This window comes from Myotis nattereri, assembly GCF_964212035.1.
Source record: "Myotis nattereri genome assembly, chromosome: 4".
Classification (NCBI taxonomy): Eukaryota; Metazoa; Chordata; class Mammalia; order Chiroptera; family Vespertilionidae; genus Myotis; species Myotis nattereri.
The window spans coordinates 7060140-7082047 of NC_138079.1; the positions used below are offsets into that span (position 1 = coordinate 7060140).

The 21908-nt window shown below is 44.4% G+C and overlaps 1 protein-coding gene across 1 annotated transcript in view; it reads right to left on the minus strand.

Moving 5' to 3' along the window:
* LIFR (LIF receptor subunit alpha) overlaps positions 1–21908 on the minus strand; it is a 67172-nt gene that overhangs the window by 21380 nt on the left and 23884 nt on the right. Inside the window, exons 3-8 of the mRNA XM_081089000.1 lie at positions 20419–20533; positions 16522–16664; positions 12242–12405; positions 7555–7729; positions 5476–5730; positions 343–472 (exon numbers count right to left, since the gene is read on the minus strand). Coding sequence (XP_080945126.1) covers positions 343–472; positions 5476–5730; positions 7555–7729; positions 12242–12405; positions 16522–16664; positions 20419–20533 — 982 coding nt within the window. The remainder of the gene's footprint in view (positions 1–342; positions 473–5475; positions 5731–7554; positions 7730–12241; positions 12406–16521; positions 16665–20418; positions 20534–21908) is intronic.

Consider the following 21908-nt stretch of genomic DNA (forward strand, 5'->3'; position numbering starts at 1 on the left):
AACGTTTTCCAAGTATTTCTATTTCTAATTATAGATGTACTACATCCTCAGAGAAGAAAGTGTATACGATAAGTAAACAGAAGAAAATAATCAGCCGTAAGCCCGCTATCGAGAAACAGTCTTTGCTCCTATTTGAGGCTTCTTCCTTCTGGGCTTTGTGAAAAAGGAGACAAATCCAGCCTGCACGCATTGAGCTGCAGTATATTCCATTTTATACTATGCATCTGGCTTTCTATCTTGCTCATAATATAAAAGAGATAGAGCACTTCGCTGTATCATGTGACATCATTCTAATGGACTCCATGCTGCTTAAGTCTGGCGTCTTTTCCTGGTGACGCCTACCTTTCAAACAAAGTGTAACTTGTACTGCGTGGGCCCACCAAAGCCGTCGGCCTTCCTGGGTCCCACGTACAGATAATCTCTTTTAAGTCATAAGTCTCACAGTTCAGCTTTTGAGGAATATCAGGTGGATCTGAAAGGAAAAAGAAAAAAAAAAAGTACTTATTTTGACATCTATGCCCCCTGAAAATGTTCTGTTTCATATATGTTAATTATATTTTGTACCATTTCTTTAAAATGAGATAATGTACTGTTCATATTTTACTTTTTGAACAATGCAGGAATTACTGTTCTTTCCATAGCATGTTTGTTCGGAGTTCATATTACATAAGAAATGACAGATTAAATTATACTGAAGAGTGACTACTAGTATTAGCTCATCTGAAAATTCCTCAATAGCAATTTGAAGATAGCAACTATATTTTCTCCCCTTAAATACTATTTGAGTCTATAAAATCTCTCAAAGGAAGGTGTGTCCAATAAGTTACGTCAGAAAAATCTACAGGTTAAACATATTATTATGGATCATATATATGACTTGAAAAGAAGTACCAAGTCATATTAAAAGTCAACCTAAGTCATGTTACAAGTTTCGAGTTCTTAAATAAGTCCCAAGGACTATTATCTACAAAGTAACTCTCAGTAAAATTCTGCATCTCCCTATGTTGAAAGTGAATTCTGCTCTTCTGTCATTTTCATTCTTTATTGAAACCATTCTCTCTGGCTTTGTTCAGGAAGGACCAGAAAAAGAAAAAAGGTGTGTGTTTTTTTTTTTTTAAGTGTGTCTAAGACTTTTAAAGTGATAAGGGAAAAATTCTACAGTCTGACAATGATTATAGAAATTGATATTTCTGTGATGTTTAACCGAAAACATAGGGTGTCCCAAAACTTTATCCAAACTATCTGCCACTGAAGGTAAGCTTTTTAAAAAACAATTATCTACTTATTGAAAAATTATGTAAAATAATCTTATTTTAAAACAACTAAATGTTTAAAAGTTCTTAGTTTATCAACCAAGACTTAGCAAATTTCACATACTTGCTCCAGAGATAAGAATAATGTCCTACAGTGATGTTTTAGGTAATGCCAGGAGTGATGAGTATTTATATCAAAGTCTAAAAAATGGATAATGAAACTAATACTAACATATTTGGTTTGAAATTTGTTTTAAATCTAAGGCAAAACTTCAATCACTTTATTAAAATGACAGCACATTTTTTAGTATATTTTAAATGCTTATTATTTTAATATTTGGCAGACATATTAAGTTGAAATACTTCAAGTCCAAATAACAGGCGCAAAGTAGAAAGAAGTGGAAGCAAAGAGAGAAAGAGAAAAAAATGTCAGAGGGCAGTATTTACAAGTTAATGTATGGCTTTTCTTTTCCTTTCAAAGACATTAACTTAAAAAAGAATCAACTGAAGCTAGGCAAACTAGGTATAAATCAATTGTATTTCTACGTACCAGCACATAACAATTTAAAAGTCAAAGCCATTTTTATGAAAATATTTTCAAATGAGAAAGTATTAATTTGACATGTGATATTAATATTTACATGTTCCAATCCCATGTCACAGTGTATTATTTTAAAACATCTTAAGTATGATGAAAGATTAACACTTAGGTCAATATTTAATGCTGAAGTAGCTCCGGCGATAAAAATGACTCATATGAATGATTACTGAACAAATAATGTCCACAGATCTGTTTTGCTTATGATTAAATTAGCTCATACATGAACACGGACAAGCATTGGCAAATAACTATTCTCCTGTCTGTGAAATGATAAATTTATTTTCAATTACAAGAATAAGCTTGAGAAGTAAAAAAAAAAAGCCATTTTTAATTGGCATAAACATAGGAGTAAATTTACTAAAAGATATACAAGACCTCTTACCACCAAGATAAATTAAAGAAGACCTAACTAAATGGAGGGCTATACCATGGTTTTGGTTTGAATGACTCAATACTGTGAGAAAGAAAATTTTCCTACGTTGATAGATTTAATGTAATCCAAATCAAAATATCGGCTGGTTTTTATTACGAATGTGTGTGTAGAGGGAAGCTGACAAACTGATTCTAAAATTCTTTCCAGTCTTTTCAATAAATTGTGGGTTAACAGGATGCCCACAGGAGAAAGAAAACAAACAAAACTCCCTTCCTCACACCATAAACTGCCCTGGCTGTAAGTTTCTAAAGAGCTCCCTTCAGAGGGAAAGTCTACAGCTACTTCTGAGTTCACAAATAGTGAGTGATATTTCCACCGACAGATGTTACAAGTGAAGGTTAAATTAGGAAATAAATGGGTTTGTTCTAGAACTCTGGTAAAAGATTAGAACACTAAAATAATAACACCTGTGAATATTCTCATCCTTTAAGTTTTAACTTTTTTCTTTCATGTTTGTAAGTGGATATCTCACTTTTTGGTATCAGCTAGTGGGCAGCTTCCCTCTGTATACCACTGCTTCTCAACTTAAGACTGCACGTCATATCCTAAAATACCATCAGGAAAGAAAATCTAATTTTCTGAAACTTAAATTTGAACATAACCTCACCCTCATTTGAATTCCAGTGCATTACTGGGGAGGCCAAAAGAGAGTAAGGTTACGGCCAGCAAGCTGAGAAGTGCACCTAATCCTGGTTCTTCCCTTGGAAGTGGATCAGCAACTGCAGGTAACTCACCCTAAGTGTCTATGGATGTGAGACAGAGATGGAGGGCTGCTGACCTGGAGCACAGCCAAGAATCAGAAGAAAGTGTAAGAGCCTGGCAGGTGTTGCTCAGTGGTTGAGCATCAACCTATGAACCAGGAGGTCAAGATTCAATTCCCAATCAAGACACATGCCTGGATTGCAGGCTCGATCCCCAGGGTGGGGTGAACAGGAGGCAGCCTATCAATGATTCTCTCTTTCCCTCTCCCTTCCTCTGTGAAATCAATAAAAATATATCTTATATAATAAAAGCCTCATATGCAAATAAACTGAATGGTGGAATGACCGGTGGAACAACCAGTCGCTATGATGCACACTGATCACCAACGCAGATACTCAACACAGGAGTTGCCCCCAGCCCACAGGCCCCAGGCCGACCAAGGTGGGTGCCAGCGGGGGGCTCCCCGATCTCCCTGCCAATTGCCCCACAGATCAGCCCTGATCTCCAGCCAGGCCTAGCATGAATTCCATGCACTGGACCTCTAGTGTTTTTTTTTAATAAAAGCGTAAGAAAATCACAAAGCAATCGAAACCCACTCACTACATTTCACACACTTCCTTTCAGGAGACCCTTAGACCACTCGCAGAGCCTTTGAATGAAGAATGTGGGAGGTGGGGGGGTGGGGGGGCAGAGCTCCTGCTGGAGACAGAGCTATCTCTGCACCAGCCCAGAGTGACCTCAGGGGAGGGGACCAAGAACTCATAACAACCTCATCTGTGCACATTCAACACAACCCATATAGATCTGGCAACCCCACAGCGACTTCTGGATTGCCCTGGAGATTAGATCTGCAGGAGTGGAGTACACAAATAGAGAGATGCCCTGCACTCTGGGACACAGGACACGCAACACAATAGGGAGGACGTCTTCTCACCCATGTCTCCAACTGCCCTTTTCTCAAATATATTCTTCTTAAAGTGGGTGAAACAAATATCATGCTATTGAAAGATTTTGCACAAAATCATTACAATTTCTTTAATTCAGGAGCTTATTTTCAAAAGGTATGCCATAATAAGGTGGAAAATTAACTTAGCTACACTAATAATAGACAAATATGTAAATTGACTGTCCCTTCACAGTGCTCCACGGCCAATCAAGAGTGAGTATGCAAATTAACCCAACAAAGATGGCGGGCCTGTAGGCAGCAAGCACGTGCGCAGGTGCCAAGGGGCCGGGGGGCGGGTGGGAAACCTGCCGCATCACCGTGGCAATGCGGAGGGTATCCCCGCCCCCCTGGCCACTCTGGGCCTACGTGCGCAGTCACTGAGCAGCCTGGGTCCCAGGGATGCCACTGGAGTGTCTGGTCCTGTCAGCCCGGCCTGGGGGCGGCTGAAGTTCCCAGTCCTTTTCCTTTCTGCAGCCCCTGGACTGGAAGCGAAAACCAAGAGCTCAGGGAGCACCAGGAATTCTGGGAATTGTAGTTATGGTGGCAGCCCCTGGACCAGAAGCTGAAGCCCAGAGCATGGGGAGCACCAGGAATGCTGGGAATCGTAGTTCTGGTGGCAGACGGATTTCCTAGACACTAGAGCAGCCGTGGGCAAGCTACGGCCTGTGGGCCAGATCCGGCCCGTTTGAAATGAATAAAACTAAAAAAAAAAAAAAGACCGTACCCTTTTATGTAATGATGTTTACTTTGAATTTATATTAGTTCACACAAACACTCCATCCATGCTTTTGTTCCGGCCCTCTGGTCCAGTTTAAGAACCCATTATGGCCCTCGAGTCAAAAAGTTTGCCCACCCCTGGTCTAGACATTAGAGCAAAGTGAGCCTGGAGCAAGTTACTGTTGTGGGTGGAGGATGGAGGGAAAGCAAAGGTGAGAGACATAAGTAAAGTCAGAGTGTCGAGGAAAAATTAAAAGGAAGATATCCTGCAAGTTCTAGGAAATCTCCACCAATGGAGCAAAGAAAAAAAAAAAGACCTCTACTATTGTGAGCACAAAACCAAACTGGGTTGGGGTCACAGGCAATTTGCTCATATGATTGCAAAGACAGACAGAAACTCCCGGATTGGAGAGGGCTCCCCTAAGGACTCCCAGATTGGAGAGGGTGCAAGTCGGGCTGAGGGGCCCATCCGCCGTGCACGAATCTTCCGGCACCAGGCCCCTAGTATGAAATAATTCTTAAAGGATTCAGAAATTATATACTAACTTCTCTTGACTCGGTGAACCTGTTAACCGAGAATTTAAAATAAAATTCTTATTACGAAACCTACAAGATATATAAATATACGTATGTAGAGAACAAGCTTAGATCTCACCTGTAAACAAGTAGAATTCTGCTGCCTTTTATATCCTTTATATTAAAGAATAAAAAAATAAATAAGAAATAGAATCACCTCAGGCCCCCCGAAAAAGCATTAAGGCTTTCAAAGGGCAAAAAGTGATTAATAGAAACAGTTTTAAAAAAATACATATTCTATACTTACATCCTGCAAAAACAACTGTTCCATACAAGTCTTTGTTTGTCATGAAAACCACGTTTGTCCCACTGCTTATGGAAGCAGCAATGTTATGGACCTGGATCGCCACATTTTCCCCATCGAGGTGGACAAGGGGGTACTTGGCGTAGCCGATCTGTGCTGATGACACTTCTTCTTGAGTCACAAAGCAGAATGTTACATCTGAGCCCACAGGCACCACCTTGTCTTGAGGAAAAACCCTATTCTGAGTATCAGTAGACCCTAGAAAGATCAGAAGGAATTACAGAGGCTTTAGAAGTCCTTTACCATGACGCAGACCAGTGCCATACGGAACACACTTTGGCAGCTTTATAATAACGGTGGCCCGAAGATCAGGGATGTCCTCCAGGTTACAGAGGAACAAGGCATATACAAGAAGTAAAATATGCGTGGTTTTATCTACATATGGTGGAGCGATGGTGGGAACGGAGGGGGTTGTAGGTCAATGTCTAAGGTCATAGGTTCATGCCCAAGAAGTTCTAAAAGTCTGATAAATGGGTTTACGGGTATATCCACATGTGAAAAGTCAACACCAAGCACAAGTCAGTCTTAACTCCCTTCCTGTGAATGGATCTATGCATTTAGGGCAGGCTTACTACTGTCCATCAGCCTGAAGATACGCTGGAATACTCCACCTCCGAAACAGCACTTTTCCTCTAATCCCAACTCTGTGCAGCTTACAGCCACACCTCTGGTTTTTATTCCCCTGAACAGCCACTCTTTTAAATTACCTCTAGTCTCCGTTCTACCTACTTACTCTTTCCCAGGCGGCAACGTGGCTCTACCCCAACGACTCCACGTGGAAGTGGCCGGCTGGCCGACTGCTCCGTCCCCGGCCACTTCTGAGCGATCTTCCCCTTCGATGTCCACAGCATCTGGTAGCTGCCCAATGTCCTCCTTCTCGAAACTCCCTTTGCTCCTGGGTCCCCTGGCTGTCCCCTCCTGCGCTACTCTTCACCCCTGGTGGCTGTTTGCTTTGCTGGTCTCTCTCTTCCATCCTCATAAAGCTTCTAAGGGCTGGGTCCTTGGTCTCCATTCCCCTTTCCCTGAGCTACAGGAACCTCCGGGATTTAAACATTTTTCACATCACATATCTGCTGCTGATTTTCAAATATGTTATCTCCAGCTCCAACCAATCACCCGGGTGGCCAACCTGTATTTCCAGCTGCCTAGGAGACACTGCTTTCCAGACACTGCCTATGTCCCTCTAGCTCAATGTATGAAAAATGAAGCGGATCTTTCCTACCTGATGCGTTCATCTATTTTGTCTCGGTGGAGAGCAGCCCCAGCTACCCAGCTGCCCAAACGAACCGTCATCTTTGGCTCTACTGCTCCCTGAGGAGACGCACCGTCCCCGATTCGCCTTCTGTCTCCTCAGTGTCTGCACACCTCCCCCTCGTCCGTTCCAACCCCGGGGATCTAGTCATGCCTTCACTGTCCTCAACTGCAAAAAATTCTCCTTATTTATCCACCTGCTCCAGTCCTTCCTTCCTCGGATCCATTTCTCCAGACTGTCACTAAGGTGAAGAATCTATGATGAGGCGCAGTCTTTTTAAGAACGTCGTTTTATTGCCAATAATTTGCTGGGCCTCTCCCATCCTGCCAGCATTCTGCCTGCATAAGAGTCTTACTCAATGTGCTGGTGATTTGGGGCATATTTGCCGATTCCCATGTCTCTGCAAAAACTGTTACCCCGAGGGGTCTGCTCTGTGGATGAGAAATTAGGAGCCTTTTTTAAAAATACAGGCTTGATCTCATTACCACCTACACACAAATTTTAGATGGTCTTCAATGTCTACCACAGTGATTTTCAAACCTGGATGTTTTTTAAATCACTCAGAGAGTTCTTTAAAAATACAGATTCCTCAGGCCTATCTCAGACTTTCTGAATCAAAACACACTGGGATGGGGGGCCTGGAAGATTCCCCAAGTGACCCTCATGCAGACGAATGGGGGTCCGAAAACTGAAAGCTTCAACTGCATCTCCCCCTGAAACAAGGGTAATCGCATCCACGGGAAATGAACGTTCTTTAAATGTCAGCTTACAGGAAATGCTCTGCAGGGGGCTCCAGTCGCTCCACTCTTTGTGGCCAGAGAAGTGCGCGTCGTCGATGTAGCGCCGCAGGCCCACGGAGTGCGTGGCACACTCCAGGGGCAGGTCCGAGGCCCAGCTCCAGCGGAGGACTGTGTCCTCCCCGTTCAGGCTTGTGTTGTAGGTCTCCTGCAAAATGAACACCAACGCAACACTCTACTCCCCCGTAGGGATACGTTCTGCTCTCCTTCGGGATCAACAACCACCACGGACTGTATATTACCACCAGCTAAGTAAGCCAAAGGTTTGTTTGTCCTTTTATTTGTATTTATTTTTTTATCCTCACTGGAGGATATTTTTTTCCATTGATTTTCAGGGAGAGTGGAAAAGAGAGGGAAAGACAGAGAGGAATATCGATGTGAGAGAAACATTATCGATTGGTTGCCTCCTGGACAAGCCCCAACCAGGGCCTGGGCCTGGGCCTGGGAGGAGCCGGCAACCGTGTTATGTGCCCTTGACGGAAATAAAACCCGGGACCCTTCAGTCCGCAGGCCGACGCTCCGTACACTGAGCAAACCGGCTAGGGCTTGCTTGTCCTTTTAAAAAATGATCTGTTCCCTACAAGGTAAATAGGACAGTGACAGTAACAATAATCAGGACTCATTTATGTTTACTTCTTCAAAGTATTTCCTTTTCTCTTGCTTCCTGAAATCTCTCGATAGCAAGAGGACAGATGTTTTTTTAAGGTGTAAATGCACAAGGGCCAAGAACAGAAGATGCTGGAGGGCAGATGCACAACAGTAACCGACTCATGTCGGTGTTTCTCTCTCTCTCTGTCTCTCTCCCTCTGTCTCTCTCCCTCCTTTCCACTCTCTCTAAAAATCAGTGGAGCCCTAGTCGGTTTGGCTCAGTGGGGAAAATATCCTCCTGTGAGGATTAACAACAACAACAAAAAATAATGTTAAGATTTTTGCCTAAAATAATAACATTAATAATTACATAGCCCATCCTAATTACCTATAGTGAGCCCCAGTCAACAAGCCTCATTTAGGCAAACAAAAATTCCAATTAGATTTTTCTTATTTTTTACAGGGCCACTCACTTAAATATGAGCAGCAACCAAGATGATCAGGAAGTGGAGAAAAAGTTCTAAAAGTCAAAGGTCAAAATAATGAAAAAAGGAACTTGAAGAAACATTGCACAGAAAGGAAAAGAAATTTAAATCACTCATACCCTCCTTCAGAAATAGAAGAAATATTGCAAGAACAGGACAGATGTTTTTTAAAAGAATGGAGCTTAACAAAAAAGGGATAGCTTGGCCCTAGCTAGTTTGCTCAGTGGATAGAGTGTAGGTCTGCAAACTGAAGGGTCCCGGGTTCGATTCCAGTCAAGGGCGTACACCTCGGTTGCAGGCTCCTGCCTGCCTGGGCCCTGCTGAGGGCCCATGCAGGAGGCAACCAATCTACGTGTTTCTCTCACTTTGATATTTCTCTCAGTCTTTCCCTTTCTCTTCCATTTTCTCTAAAGATCAATGGAAAAATATCCTTGGGTGAGGATTAAAAAAATAATAATAGCTGAAACCGGTTTGGCTCAGTGGATAGAGCGTCGGCCTGCGGACTGAAAGGTCCCAGGTTCGATTCCAGTCAAGGGCATGTACCTTGGTTGCGGGCACATCCCCGGTGGGGGGTGTGCAGGAGGCAGCTGATCGATGTTTCTCTCTCATCGATGTTTCTAACCCTCTATCTCGCTCCCTTCCTCTCTGTAAAAAAATCAATAAAATATATTTTAAAAACAACAACAACAACGACAAAATAATAATAAAAGAAAAAGGTAAAAGGAATCCAGTGGTCGATCTTGGAGACCCTTGGACTATAGCTTCCTAACGAATATGCCAAAAGACACTGAGGTTTGTCTTGAATGGGTGATGGGTACATCTAGGTTTGAATCTGCAAACTTAGAAGATCCTCAGAGAGATTTATTCACAAATATATAACTGATAGAATACTAGTATGCTTGAGTATTTTAACGAGATTTACACACTCTGGAGAGAACTTAGGATTGAATTACTGAAGTAGATAAATGAAACTAAAAATACAAGGTAAGAAATTTTACTCCCCTTCCCCCCCTCCCCCGCCCCAAAAAAGGAAAAGAATTGTGTACACTACTTGGTTGAGCTGTAAATAGTGTCTCTATAACTATAATACAAACAATAAATACTGGTCTATAAAAAATTATAACAGAACAATACTGGGAAAAGATAGAAACTGTGTGTGTGTGTGTGTGTGAGAGAGAGAGAGAGAGAGAGAGAGAGAGAGAGAGAGAGAGAGAGAGAGAGGGAGAAGGGAGCATGAAAGCAAGCACACAGTATGTGAGGTGACAGGGGACTAAATTCCCATCTTCCATTGTTCAGAGTTAATGAGACATTGCTCACAACTGGAAAAACAAGGAAGAGAGAAATGGGAGTAGCAAAGGTGGTGCATGGCCTATGGGTGATCCCTGTAGGTCATACCCTGGCCTGTGCTCCGCCTGGCTTCCACGGCCGTACGGGAGGTGGTGGGCAGAAACTGTCAACTTATAAATGAAAACACTAGAAATAAACTTAAAAGCTAAACATTAATATAGAGTGTTCTTGATCATTAAAGTATTGTAAAATAAATGCATTATAACCTGTCACAAAATGACTGATAATAAGCAATTCTAACAAATTCTGATATTAATAATGCATAATTATAAATAAAAATGTCACTTTTATGGACCTGGCTCATTTACCCTCTTCTATTTCACTTTTTAAAATGAACTTGTTCGATCTCTATTTTCTTACCTCTTGCTGTGTCTCCCATACAAAGATTTTTCTTCAAAGATCATATGTACTCTCAAAAGTAGAGAATTACTACCTTGCCTTTGCAGTCTTGTTATGAATGAGTCATGTAACTTTAGAATATTTCTATTCATTCATGTTTGATTTCACTCATACTTCAAAGAGATTCCCTATTCTTCTAGCAACCCTACATTAGTTTTTAAAAAATCTACCCCACAAAGGAAGTAATAACAGCTAATAATTGTTTAGCAGCTTTATAAATATCATATCATTAACTAAAGCAAATATTAGCACCACTTTACAGATGAGAAAAAGAGGGTTTCGAGAAGTTACCCTAAGCCAGGAAGTAGGAACCCAGAATACAAAATCTTAAGCCATAATAAAAAGCTGCTCAATGTAATTTTAAATAAGTAATAACTTTGAGACAACAGGGTAGAGCTATATCACCTCTAGCTGTATATTACACTGACAGGCAAGAATTGCCATCAAAATTCAAGAAAAGCAAGAACATCTTAGGCTGAAGTAATTAGGATGGGCTTTACAATAAGGAGTAGGATTTTACCTGAGTCTTGAAACCTAGGTTCAGTTTGGATAGGTGAAAGGAAGGGAGGGCATCATAGATGAAAAATTATATCCTTGTCATGTACAATAATCGCAATGGCCGGGCAGACTCTGGCCCCCCCACTTCGTGTTTCTCCGGGGCTCTGTCTCCCCATCTGTGAAATGGGGCTGATGCTAGTAGTGCCTCTCACATGGGCCTGTTGTGTGGATGCAAAGGATTAACGTGTGCACAGCTTTGACAACAGCGTCGGGAACTCTGGAGGCAGGAGATACATGCTAACAACGGCGACTGCTATATTTTCAGGAATGTAATACTTGGATTGTCAAAAAGGAAAAATAAGGTAACTTTAAACAGGATATCCTATTTATCTTTACTATTTCATCTATGTACTTAGGCAAAGAAATTGTTAAATCATGAGATACTGTCTAATTCTTAAATCTATAACTAAGCACATTTCAAACCCATTAGGGAATAAGAGTAAAAGGACAGGAGGAGGAATCACCACGTTACCAGCTGTCAAAACTTCTCACTACTGTTTCTCACTATCCCTTAGATTAAGAGCAAACTGAAGACAGATCATAAGGAAACCCATTAAAATTGGACATAAAAAAAAATAACAGGGAAAAAGCATTAGTACTAAATATAAGAATCAGATTAAGATATATTCAAACTTACAGATTTATACAAAATTTCTCAATTACTATGGCTAAATATGTTTCAAAACATTTCTTTTTATGTTGATAATATTAGACAAAGATAAAATAATAGACTTAATTATATGTACACTTTTATTTTATTTATGTAAAAACATGCATATAAAACAGGCTAGACTGGAATACACGGAGGCAATGTTTACTGTGCCCAAGTGGTAAAATCATGGATTGTTCCTCCCTTAATTTCCTTTTCATAATGGCTGCACATAATTTTAATCATTGAGTGATTAGTGGGGGGTTTTCTGTGTTGTTGTTTTTCCATTGATTTTTAGAGAGGGAGGAAGGGAGAGGAAGAGAGAGACAGAAACATCGATGAGAGAGAAACATCCATAGGCTGCCTCCTGCATGTCCCCTACTGGGGGACTGAGCCTACAATCTGGGCATGCGCCCTGACCGGGAATCAAACCAGCAACCTCTTGTCTCAAGGGCTGACTGAGCCACACCGGCTGGGCATGAGTGATTAGTTTTTAATGAACCCTGAAAGGATATCTGATCTACTTCCCTAATAATCCAAAGGTTCACTGATGCCACCTGAAAAGCCATTTTAAAAAGCATTCAGCTTCTTTAATGCCATAGGGAAAAAAAAAATCTACTCAGTTCAGACTTACTAATTTTACGAGTTCCAGATTCTCTTTCCGTAGGACTTTAATTTCCCAAATGACATTTGCGTGATGGGGAAAAGCAGAGCCCTTGTCACTCCACTCCAGGTGCAACGTAGAAGTTGAGAAATTGGCAGACAAACGCAGGATCTCCGGAGGGTCTGGAATGAGGGCTTAAAAAAGGAGATAATACTTAGTAAAATAGGTAATGATTTCTCATATTGTACTTCTATTAGTCAACTCATCTTAAACTCTATTCCTTCCTGATAAAAATAAGTACTCAAGAATGAGAAGCAAACTCTTCAACCTATTCCTGAAAAAAAAGAGAATGTATGTATTTATTTATATAAGCGGCTCCCAGTGACTCATTGGCCAAATCTGAGAAAATGATTTATCAGCGGCTGTTTCAAATCCCTAATGTCTCTTGGAGTAGCCACTGGGCTCCCACCACACACTGGTGTCCCCTGGTCTGGGACCTACAAGTAGGTCAGTCACATCGGAGAGAAGTAAAAGAACTTCAGTACGGCTGTAGGTCAGGCCTACGAAAAGGATGGAAAATGATGGCAAGCTTGCTCTGGGGCTTTCTCTGCCGCCCTCCCACTCATCTCCCAGTGTCAGAGCCCCCCACGCTGGGGAGTCACTCACAGGAGGATGCCATGGGCTCTTCCTGGTTATAGGTATCAATCAATAGCAGCAAGACCATAATACAGGCCAAGACACCGAGGGAGGAGGCCAATGGGTCCCTGGGCAGATCTGCAAGTCCTTCAGGAAGGCTAGGTCAGCAGGGCAGGGGGCCGAAAAAGGGACGAGGTGACCAAGTAGGAACCTGGCGAGAGCCATGAGGCTTGGATCATGATACGTATATGGAAAAGCCAGGGCAAAATCTGGTGGGCATTTCGAAGAAATGACTGGACCAAAGAAATGGAGGGTTGGTATAACAAGAGAGGCAAACGTCTGAGAGCTCCTCAAGTTCCTAGCCCAGAAAAGCAGGAAAGGCTAAGGAAGGAGGGACCATCCTGAAGAAATGCAGGAGAATGCAGGGGGCGGGGGCAGACGGAGTCTCCAGGGCATAATGGAGGGGTGTGCAGACAGCGGAGGGAGACTGTGGTCCCTGACGCGAGAGGACTTTGCTGAGTGTAGCTGGAGAGAGGAATGTGCGCACAGACGCAGAACAGCCAAAGCTCGCCTGGGGGCCATGGACAGACAGTTCCCCCAGCAACAGACCAGAGACCCTGCAGGAAGGACACAGACGCAGAAGGAAACCAGAGAAAATCCAGGGCCACTGAGACCGAAAGAAATGGGGTGCCATCCAGGCAAACAAAGCAGAGCTCACAGAAGACAGAGCAGACCAGTAACACTGGTGCGGGCCCCTCTACGTTTGAGAAAGAAGTTTGGGGGGTGGAGGTGGGGCAGAGGCCTCAGGGGCTGCTTTACAAAAGGTAGAGAGAGAGAAAAGTAGGAAGCCTTCTAAAGCTTCAGGTCCCCCTCTCTATATGGGGCGGGGAAATCCCTGAGTACTCCGTGGATCCGTGGAGAACACACAAGGTCTGAATGGGCTGTTCCGTTCCACGAAACGCGGGCTTTCTGGTCTGAGGGGCCAGAAACCCGGGGTTCTTTCCTGCATGCTCCCTCCGCAGTGACAGTAAGGGCTGGGGAAGCTCCAAGAAACACACAGACACGCCTTCCCAGGCCTCAGGCCATCCGCGTGGCTGCCCCACGGAGCTCCAGGACCCGTGAAGTCCCGGCAAGGGGGTGTCCGAATGTGCTAAGTAACGAAAACGGCAGAGCAAACCCATATCGTAAATTCATCTTGGAACTTAAAACTACGTCCATAGGAATAGTGGTATCCGTTTAACCACAACCCGCTGGCCACGTGCCCGGGGGGGTCTGTGTGACATGTCTGGAGACAGAGCACGCCCACAGCAACGTCGACGGTCCTCAGCTATCTCAGGACCCTGGGGCCTGCTGCTCAGGGGGCACTGCTTCCAGGAAAGGGGCAAAGGAGAGAAAGAAGCGCCCTAGTGCTGAGGGCGGGGGAGCAGGGGAGACCACCCAGAGCACAGGCTTCTGGCAAGGCGGTTCTTTCAAACGCTTCGCGACGGCAAGAGGTAGTGACTTTAAAATTATGAAACATGGGCGTATTTTACGAAGGCCACATTCATCCACTCAAGTGCTTTCCTCCCTGAAAAGCCCACACAATTTACATTTTACCTAAATAGCAGTGGGCGACTCTTCAAAACACAAGTCATTCCCAGTATTTCAAGCTACAGGCAGCAATTATAAATGAAAGGATTAAAAACACACACACACACACACACACACACACACACACACACACTTCTTCACTTCTTTCTCTACGGTATGCCGGGGAAGGTCCCTGAGCTCCCAGGATACTTGGAAATAGATCCTTGAGAACAATGTCTAGCTTTCTAGAAACTACGAACGTCCAGCTAAGAAAGAAATTCCATCAGTCTTGTCTGTTTATTTTTTAAAGCTGGAGCATTTTTCTCCCAACCCTCCCTGTTCTTTTTGCTGCGGGACACCCGAGGTCGGGAGCCTTCCCAGCTCTTTCGTAGGCTCCACGGTATTTATTCTGCCTCAGACGGATCCAAATGACCAGGTTATTATAAGAAACCTAGACATTAAAATTCTTAAAAAGACTTACTGTTGTGCCTAGCTCTTGCCAATTAGAAAGTTATTACATGTATATACATATATGTTAAATACCTTGTTCGCCTCTGATATGTACACTTTTAAAAGCATCTTAAGATCTGGGGAAAACTTGATTTCTCTTGCTTTTATTTAGTGGCAAATGGCCAAAGAACCCAGCTCCTCAGTGCCCGGCACCACCCACCCCACAACTTCCCCTGCACACGGCAGGTGCCCCGGGACCTGCTGATGCATCCACCTCCCTCTGTCCTGTTCATCTAATCTGCCTTTCAATTTATTTATTTATTTTTGTTAATCATCACCTGAGGATATTTTTCCATTGATTTTTAGAGAGAGAAGAGGGGGTGGGGGGAGATAGAGAGAAAGAAACATTGATGTGAGAGAGATACACTGATTGGCTGCCTCCTGCATGAACCTGTAGCAGGGCCAGGAATCAAGCCTGCAACCTAGGTACATGCCCTTGACCGGAATCAAACCAGGACCCTTTAGTCCATGGGCCGATGCTCTATCCACTGAGCCAGACTGGCTGGAGCGCCTTTCAATTTCTTACCAGTACTATCTTAGCAGTAGTAATGGGCATACTTAGTGTTGGGATACTGTTATCTAATACTCGAATCACAGTCAAGCCATTATTAAAAATGCTATCATGAGATTACCCGATATGCAAAAGCACTGAGCTATCAATCAAATAAGTCAGCTAGAGTCTCCCTTGATGTGCCTTCCTAACCCTTCCTGACACTGTCATCTGCAAGCAGCTTCCCAGACAGGACCTCCGAGCACCTACTGCAGAATCAGACAGCACAAACGCGCTCGCAGACAGAGTCCTGGGGGATTTTTAAAAATCTGGAAAAAGACTGAGATTCCCCCTACAATACGACAAAGCAATTCCATATGAATAAAAGGCTTACATCGGGTATGAAAACGAAACCAAAAACTCATAAAGAGAAACAGCAAGAAATTCTATTTACATAAAGACGAAAACCCGTGGTGTGAAAAACACCACAAAAGTTAAAATTGTAAACTTGGAAAGATATTTGTAACAAATATGACAGAAGTAACAACCATAATAAATTCAGCATGAGAAAATTTACCAAGGGTAGAAATCGTTCAAAAAATACATAAATGACTGATAATTAAAAAATGTAACCATCACAGAAATGCAAAAACAACGGAGCTCTAATCTGGGGGCCATCAGAGTGAAATGGAAAACGAAGATGGACAATACCCAGTCCTGGCCAGGAGGTGGGAGGACAGGCACGCTCTAAGATGACGTTTTGGGGACTACAAAGAGATTCTGAACTTTGGGAGAAAGATTGGCAATGGATCTGAAAAGCCATAAAAAGTGGGATTTCCTTCAATGCGGTGTTCCCAAGTCTAGACACTCAGCCTAACGAAATCACCACACAAAGTCGGAAACATACATGTGCAAAAGATGCTCTTTAAAGCGTTGGTTAGAATATTGAAAAACTGGAAACAAAAATCTCAATGGTAACAACCAATCATTTCAAGTGATTATGGTACCTCCCCGCCATTCAATGGAATAGGAGGCAGTTTATATTTAGATAACAACGGGGAAATCTGAGTTATTTCCCAAGTTCACATTCTTCTCAAATACTTACACACATTTTTTTCATTTAGTGTGAATTTGCTTATAGAACTTCCAAAGTCATGTAGAGGGCTTATCGTTATTTCATACTGCCCCGGATTAAGAGGTGGGATTTTAGTACTTGTTTTCCCCAATTGATAACAAGAAGAACGGGACCTGCAATATAAGAAATCAAATTTTAATCAGCAGATAAAATTAATAGAACAAGTTCCATTAAACCTTGATTAACACAAAATGCACTGGAAAATAGTTTATGCTCTTTTATACACAAAAACACGACAGGTTACACTGCATTTTTACACTGCATTTTAAGAATGCTACAAGATGGTATAATGGTAAGTGCATCAATATGGGCGTAAGAAAAATCACCAGATTGTAGCAGAAAGTTGAGGAAGCATGGATGATTTCTTCAAGAACCAGGACTGCAGCAAGCTCTTCAAACCCGACCCCAGTTCCCTCTCCAGCCTTACCTTCCACTGCACACACCCTCCCTCAACACCCCTCTCTTCTAACAGACACTGACCACAGAAAGGAAACTGGCTACTTGTCACCCCTAAAAACACACCTTCGATTTGTCTGCTCCTCTGTCTTGGCTCCTGGTTCACTGAACAAACTTTCTGGGCAACTCTGCCTTCAAAATGCTTCTACTTCCCACTCATTACCTCTCGGACAGAAGCGACCGTCTCCTCTGTGGCTCCATGGCCCTTTGTATCTTTATGAAACACGTTTCCATTCTTTTACCGTTATTCATACGTATTTCTAACTTCCCATGAAAAATGTTAACGCAAGCAAAGGGACTCTTGGTGGCGTCCACACCCCTGTCTGCACCCCAGCACCTAACAGGGGCCTGTTCACATCATTCACTCAGGCCTGAGGACTTCAAACGCTGGGCTCCCTCCTCTCAGCTCATGGTGAGGCTTCTTTTGGTGCCAGCAGCACACAGCTAACACAGGGAAGGGGCACGAGAAGTAAACAAACAGGCCCAAGTGAAGCCATGTTAGACTCAGCACCTGCTACCTGCTACCCGCTACCCTGCTACCTGCTCCCTGCTACCGTACTACCCACCACCCTGCTACCTGCTACCTGCTACCCTGCTGCCCTGCTCCCTGCTCCCTGCTACTGTACTACCCACCACCCTGCTACCCTGCTGCCCTGCTCCCTGCTACCCTGCTGCTCTGCTCCCTGCTACCCTGCTCCCTGTTACCTGCTACCCACTACCCGCTACCCTGCTACCTGCCAGCCTGCTACCTGCCACCAGGCACAAAACTTGGCTAAGCAGTCATGAGATAAGATTGCTATCAATAGCTTGCTCATACCACAAAGGTGTATTCATACCAGAAAAGAAAAACAAACCACAAAATATACCGTGTAAAGGTTAAAGTTAATCCCAATGTGCTTTTTCCACTCTCTTTCCCCACGCCGGCTATTTTCCATAGAAAGTACACCACCACCAGCTCCACCTCTGGAGACAGGCCTCCCTGCCTCTCAGGTCAGGAGAGGCGCTGCGCTGCTGGGAGGAGGCACTCCCTGCACTGAACCGCGGGGCTGGCTCGGGGCTGGAACTCTTTCCTGTGCGGAGCCCAGAACCCTCTGGGCTCGGGGCATCAAAACCACCCGAGTCCTCAGAATCGTGCTGTCATCCGTGCACGCACCGAGCCCGATCCTCTTTCCACCTGGAATGGCCTTTTGTCCTTCTCTGCTGAGAAAACGGAGTCTTCCTTCTCCCACCACGCTTCCTCCGAGCAGCGTCTCTGGAGCGGCCGCCACCCTCCTGGGCCGGTGCTCGCTGGCCCCCCAAACACCCTGTGAGCACTGAGCCCACAGTCTGGCCCCCGCGAACCCCTGGGGGCGGCACCGACTTCCTCTCCCTGTGGCCCGTGGCTCTTCCCCACACTCTGGAGGGCTCCCCTCTGCACTCGCCGTGGGACTGCATGCACTTCCCCACTCCTCCAAGCAGGGCCTGCAGGGAACGCTGAGTGAAGTCACATGATCACTTCCCCTTCCGGGCGGAAGTGGGAAGCCCCTCCACCTGTGCTCCCCGCTTCCGGGTCACCACAGCCCCTGGGCCTGGGCCTGGGCCTGAGCAGAGCTACCAGCGGACCCAAGAGAGCACAGGGCACCCACAGCAAAGCATCCTTTATTTTCGCAGCAGGGAGTAAAGAGATGAGAAGTGAGGGTTGTTTCTGCAACACAACCAAACTCATCCAAACTGATAAATTACCCCAGTTCTTGGGACAACACCCCCTCAATGCCCTCCAAATGAGAAAAAAACCCGAGTGTCTGTAAATACACATTGACGTCCATTTACATGAGGACTGCCCATCAGCCAACGGGGATTGGAGCTGCTCAGTGGGACCCTCTGGAATCACTGAGACCAGAGATGGGGAGCACCCTCCCCAAGGGCCATATGAGTCCCCGGAAACCATTGGGCCTGGCCCTGCCAAGGCATTAGGGACGAGTTAGTTAAATGTTTGACCGAATATTGCATGCCAATTTTTAATTTGATAATTTTGCATGCCCCACAAATGGTGTTATAAATATCTAAATAGCCCTTGTCGGGAAAAAGGTTCCCCACCCCCCGATTTAGACAATCCCATGGGATGGGATGGGATGGGGGAGGTGCATGGTGTGGCTCGCAGGCAGCCCAAAGGCCTCAGTCCGGCCTTCGGAGCGTCTAGCCCTCTCCAGCTTACCTGAGAGGGTCAGGAGGTGTGACAGAACCTGCCACCTGCCTCCTAAGGTTTACTTCCCCTTTTCCTTATTGACATGAACCCGCTGTGTATCTGGGCACACTGCCACCCGGCTGGGAGAAAAAGGGCCCAGCCCTGTGCGCGTCGGCTTAGCCGTCTGCCCGGGTTCCGCCCGTGGGACGTAGCGCAGGTGTGAGTGGCACTTCTCGGAAGTGTCCCTAAGGAAGAGCATCCTCTTCTCCTCCCGCTTTACGGGATGCAGACATGACAGCTGCTTCTCAGGCCTCATCCTGAACCACGTGACCACATGCCGAGGACGGCGGAGCAGCGGGGACAGAGGAACCCGGGGCTCTCGTGGCCACAAACAGCCGGTCAGCCCTGAACTCGCACTCCAGACCTTGCACGTGAGGGCGAAGGACCAGCTGGTAAGCCACCGTTACTGACGTTTTCTGTTAGGCACAGTCCAAACTTCAGCCTAACGCAGTGGTTCCCAACCTTTGTCTGGCCACGCCCCACCTAAGCACCTCTAAAATCCTGATGCCCCTCCCCCGTGACATATAATTCTTATTATTCAAAAAGTGAACACCTATTCATGTGGAGGAAGCCTAAAAGGCTATTAACTTGGTCTAAACAAGCTTCCAAAGAACATGGCGTCCATAAAAGAGAAAAATGAAAGGAAGAAAGGATAGTTGAAGTACTGAGGAAGAAATCACTAAGAAATTGTTAAAAAAAATAATATGAAGTCATATGAAAAAATAGAAAATAAAGTTTCAAAACATATAAAATAAAGACCTGAAATGCATAAATGCCACAATATATATTTATATACTGTATAGGAGGCCCCTAAGACCATAAGCAATGCAAAAAATTCACTGTTAATCACTCATGCTCTAATCGGCCCCCCTTAAAAATCAAATTGCCCCCCTGTGGGGCGTGTGCCCCATGTTGGGAACCACTGGCCTCACCGATATAGGCAGGCGCTGGCCTGGGGCAGACCAGCGAACCTTCCCCGGGGAGATCAGCACCCACCACCCACCCACAGGCCCGGTGTGCCACCTATTCCCGACTGATGAAAGAGTCAGCATTTGTAGGAAACAGAGAGCTCAGATTTCAAATTTCCTTCATAAAATGTACAGAACAAAATCGTTATGCTCTAAAATTAAAGAGAGAACCTTTACTCTTAGGCGGGAGCTGTCAATGAATCGAAGCATTTCCATTACCCGTTTTGGAGGCAAACATCGTAAAGAGCACGGCGGCCCGCTCCCGAGGGCGCTCTCCAAGAGCAGTCCCACGCTTGCAAATCGCTGGTCACACACTTCACGTCACGGGGGCCGCCTGGAGACGAGAAACCACACACACACACCGTGCTGAATGATGGAGCTGCTCTGCAAAGAGCAAGTCAAGCTGCATTCAGTAAGTACAAGCATGTGTGTCTGCAGCGGGCCCACGCTCTGTGCGGAGATGAGCCTGCAGGCCCAGGAGGGGGCTGGTTTTATATTTCTTTTTGTAGCTCCGGCTTAAAAAAGCTCCGGAGTAACCTGATGAAAGTGGGCCGACCGCTAACCACTCAGGGGGTAGGCTTCCATCAAAAATTCCACTTCCAGGCAACGAAGACAAATAGAGGAGCGCCCGTGTGGACTCCGTGGTGGGACCCAGCGGGGGCCTAGGAGAATTTTTATCTCCAAGAGCCTCATTTACTAAAAAAAAAAAAAGGAAAAAATAACTCTAGGTAAGAGCTATGTCTTTCCCACAAACAGGGCTCTAGACACTCCCAGCCACTCCTGCCTCACTGCTGGCTACCAGACTGCCACCTACATAGAAACCCCATAACCAACCTCCAGATTTTTATGCAGCATATTAAATTTATACGGTAATGAGCTCACACAAGTATCTGAGAAATATATAGTTCACGTGGGCCTAAACAACTGCAAAGTAGCCATCCAGAAGATCACAATCTAACAGTGCTCACTGCATCTATAAAATGACGTCATGGAACGTGTCAGCGCTATGCAATGGGAGACTGTCATTCTAAGAGGAAACTTCGAAGAAAGGAGGGCACAAAAGGAGGGAAAGAGAAAGGATGAAAGGGGGAAAAAGGAAAGGAGAGAGGGAGGGGGTTGGGGGGGAGGGAGAGGGAACAGCAATTAAAGTATAAAAGAGGTATTCTACCTCAGACTCTCTGTATCAGCCATTTTCAACCTTTTTCATCTCATGGCACACATACACTAATTACTAAAATTCTGGGGCACACCAAAAAATATATTTTTTGCCAATAGGACAAAAAAATAGGTATAATTTTAATTAATTCACACCTAATGACTCGTGTGTTGGCTGTTGTCATTTTCTTAGTTGACAATCTAAGGGAAAAGAGGTCAGTGCCCCTGACTAAATAGTCATATTTTAAAAATTCTTGCGGCACCCCAGCTGGAAAAAAAACCCTGTTCTATATAAGTGCCTATGAAAAAGTCTTTTTCTCTAGTATTTACATAGAGTCGGCATGATATTTACTACAGCACTAAATCATAAAGCTGTTTGTATAAAAGAAAACAAAAAACATTATAAGCGCTCACATTTGAAATTATCAGTAGTTATAATGAAGTTATTTAATCGTGATCTTGGGGAAATGGAAATAACATCCACACTAAACCCAGGGGCAGAGGGATAATGTTTTATAGAAATAAATTAGGTGACATCTAAACAAACATTCTTA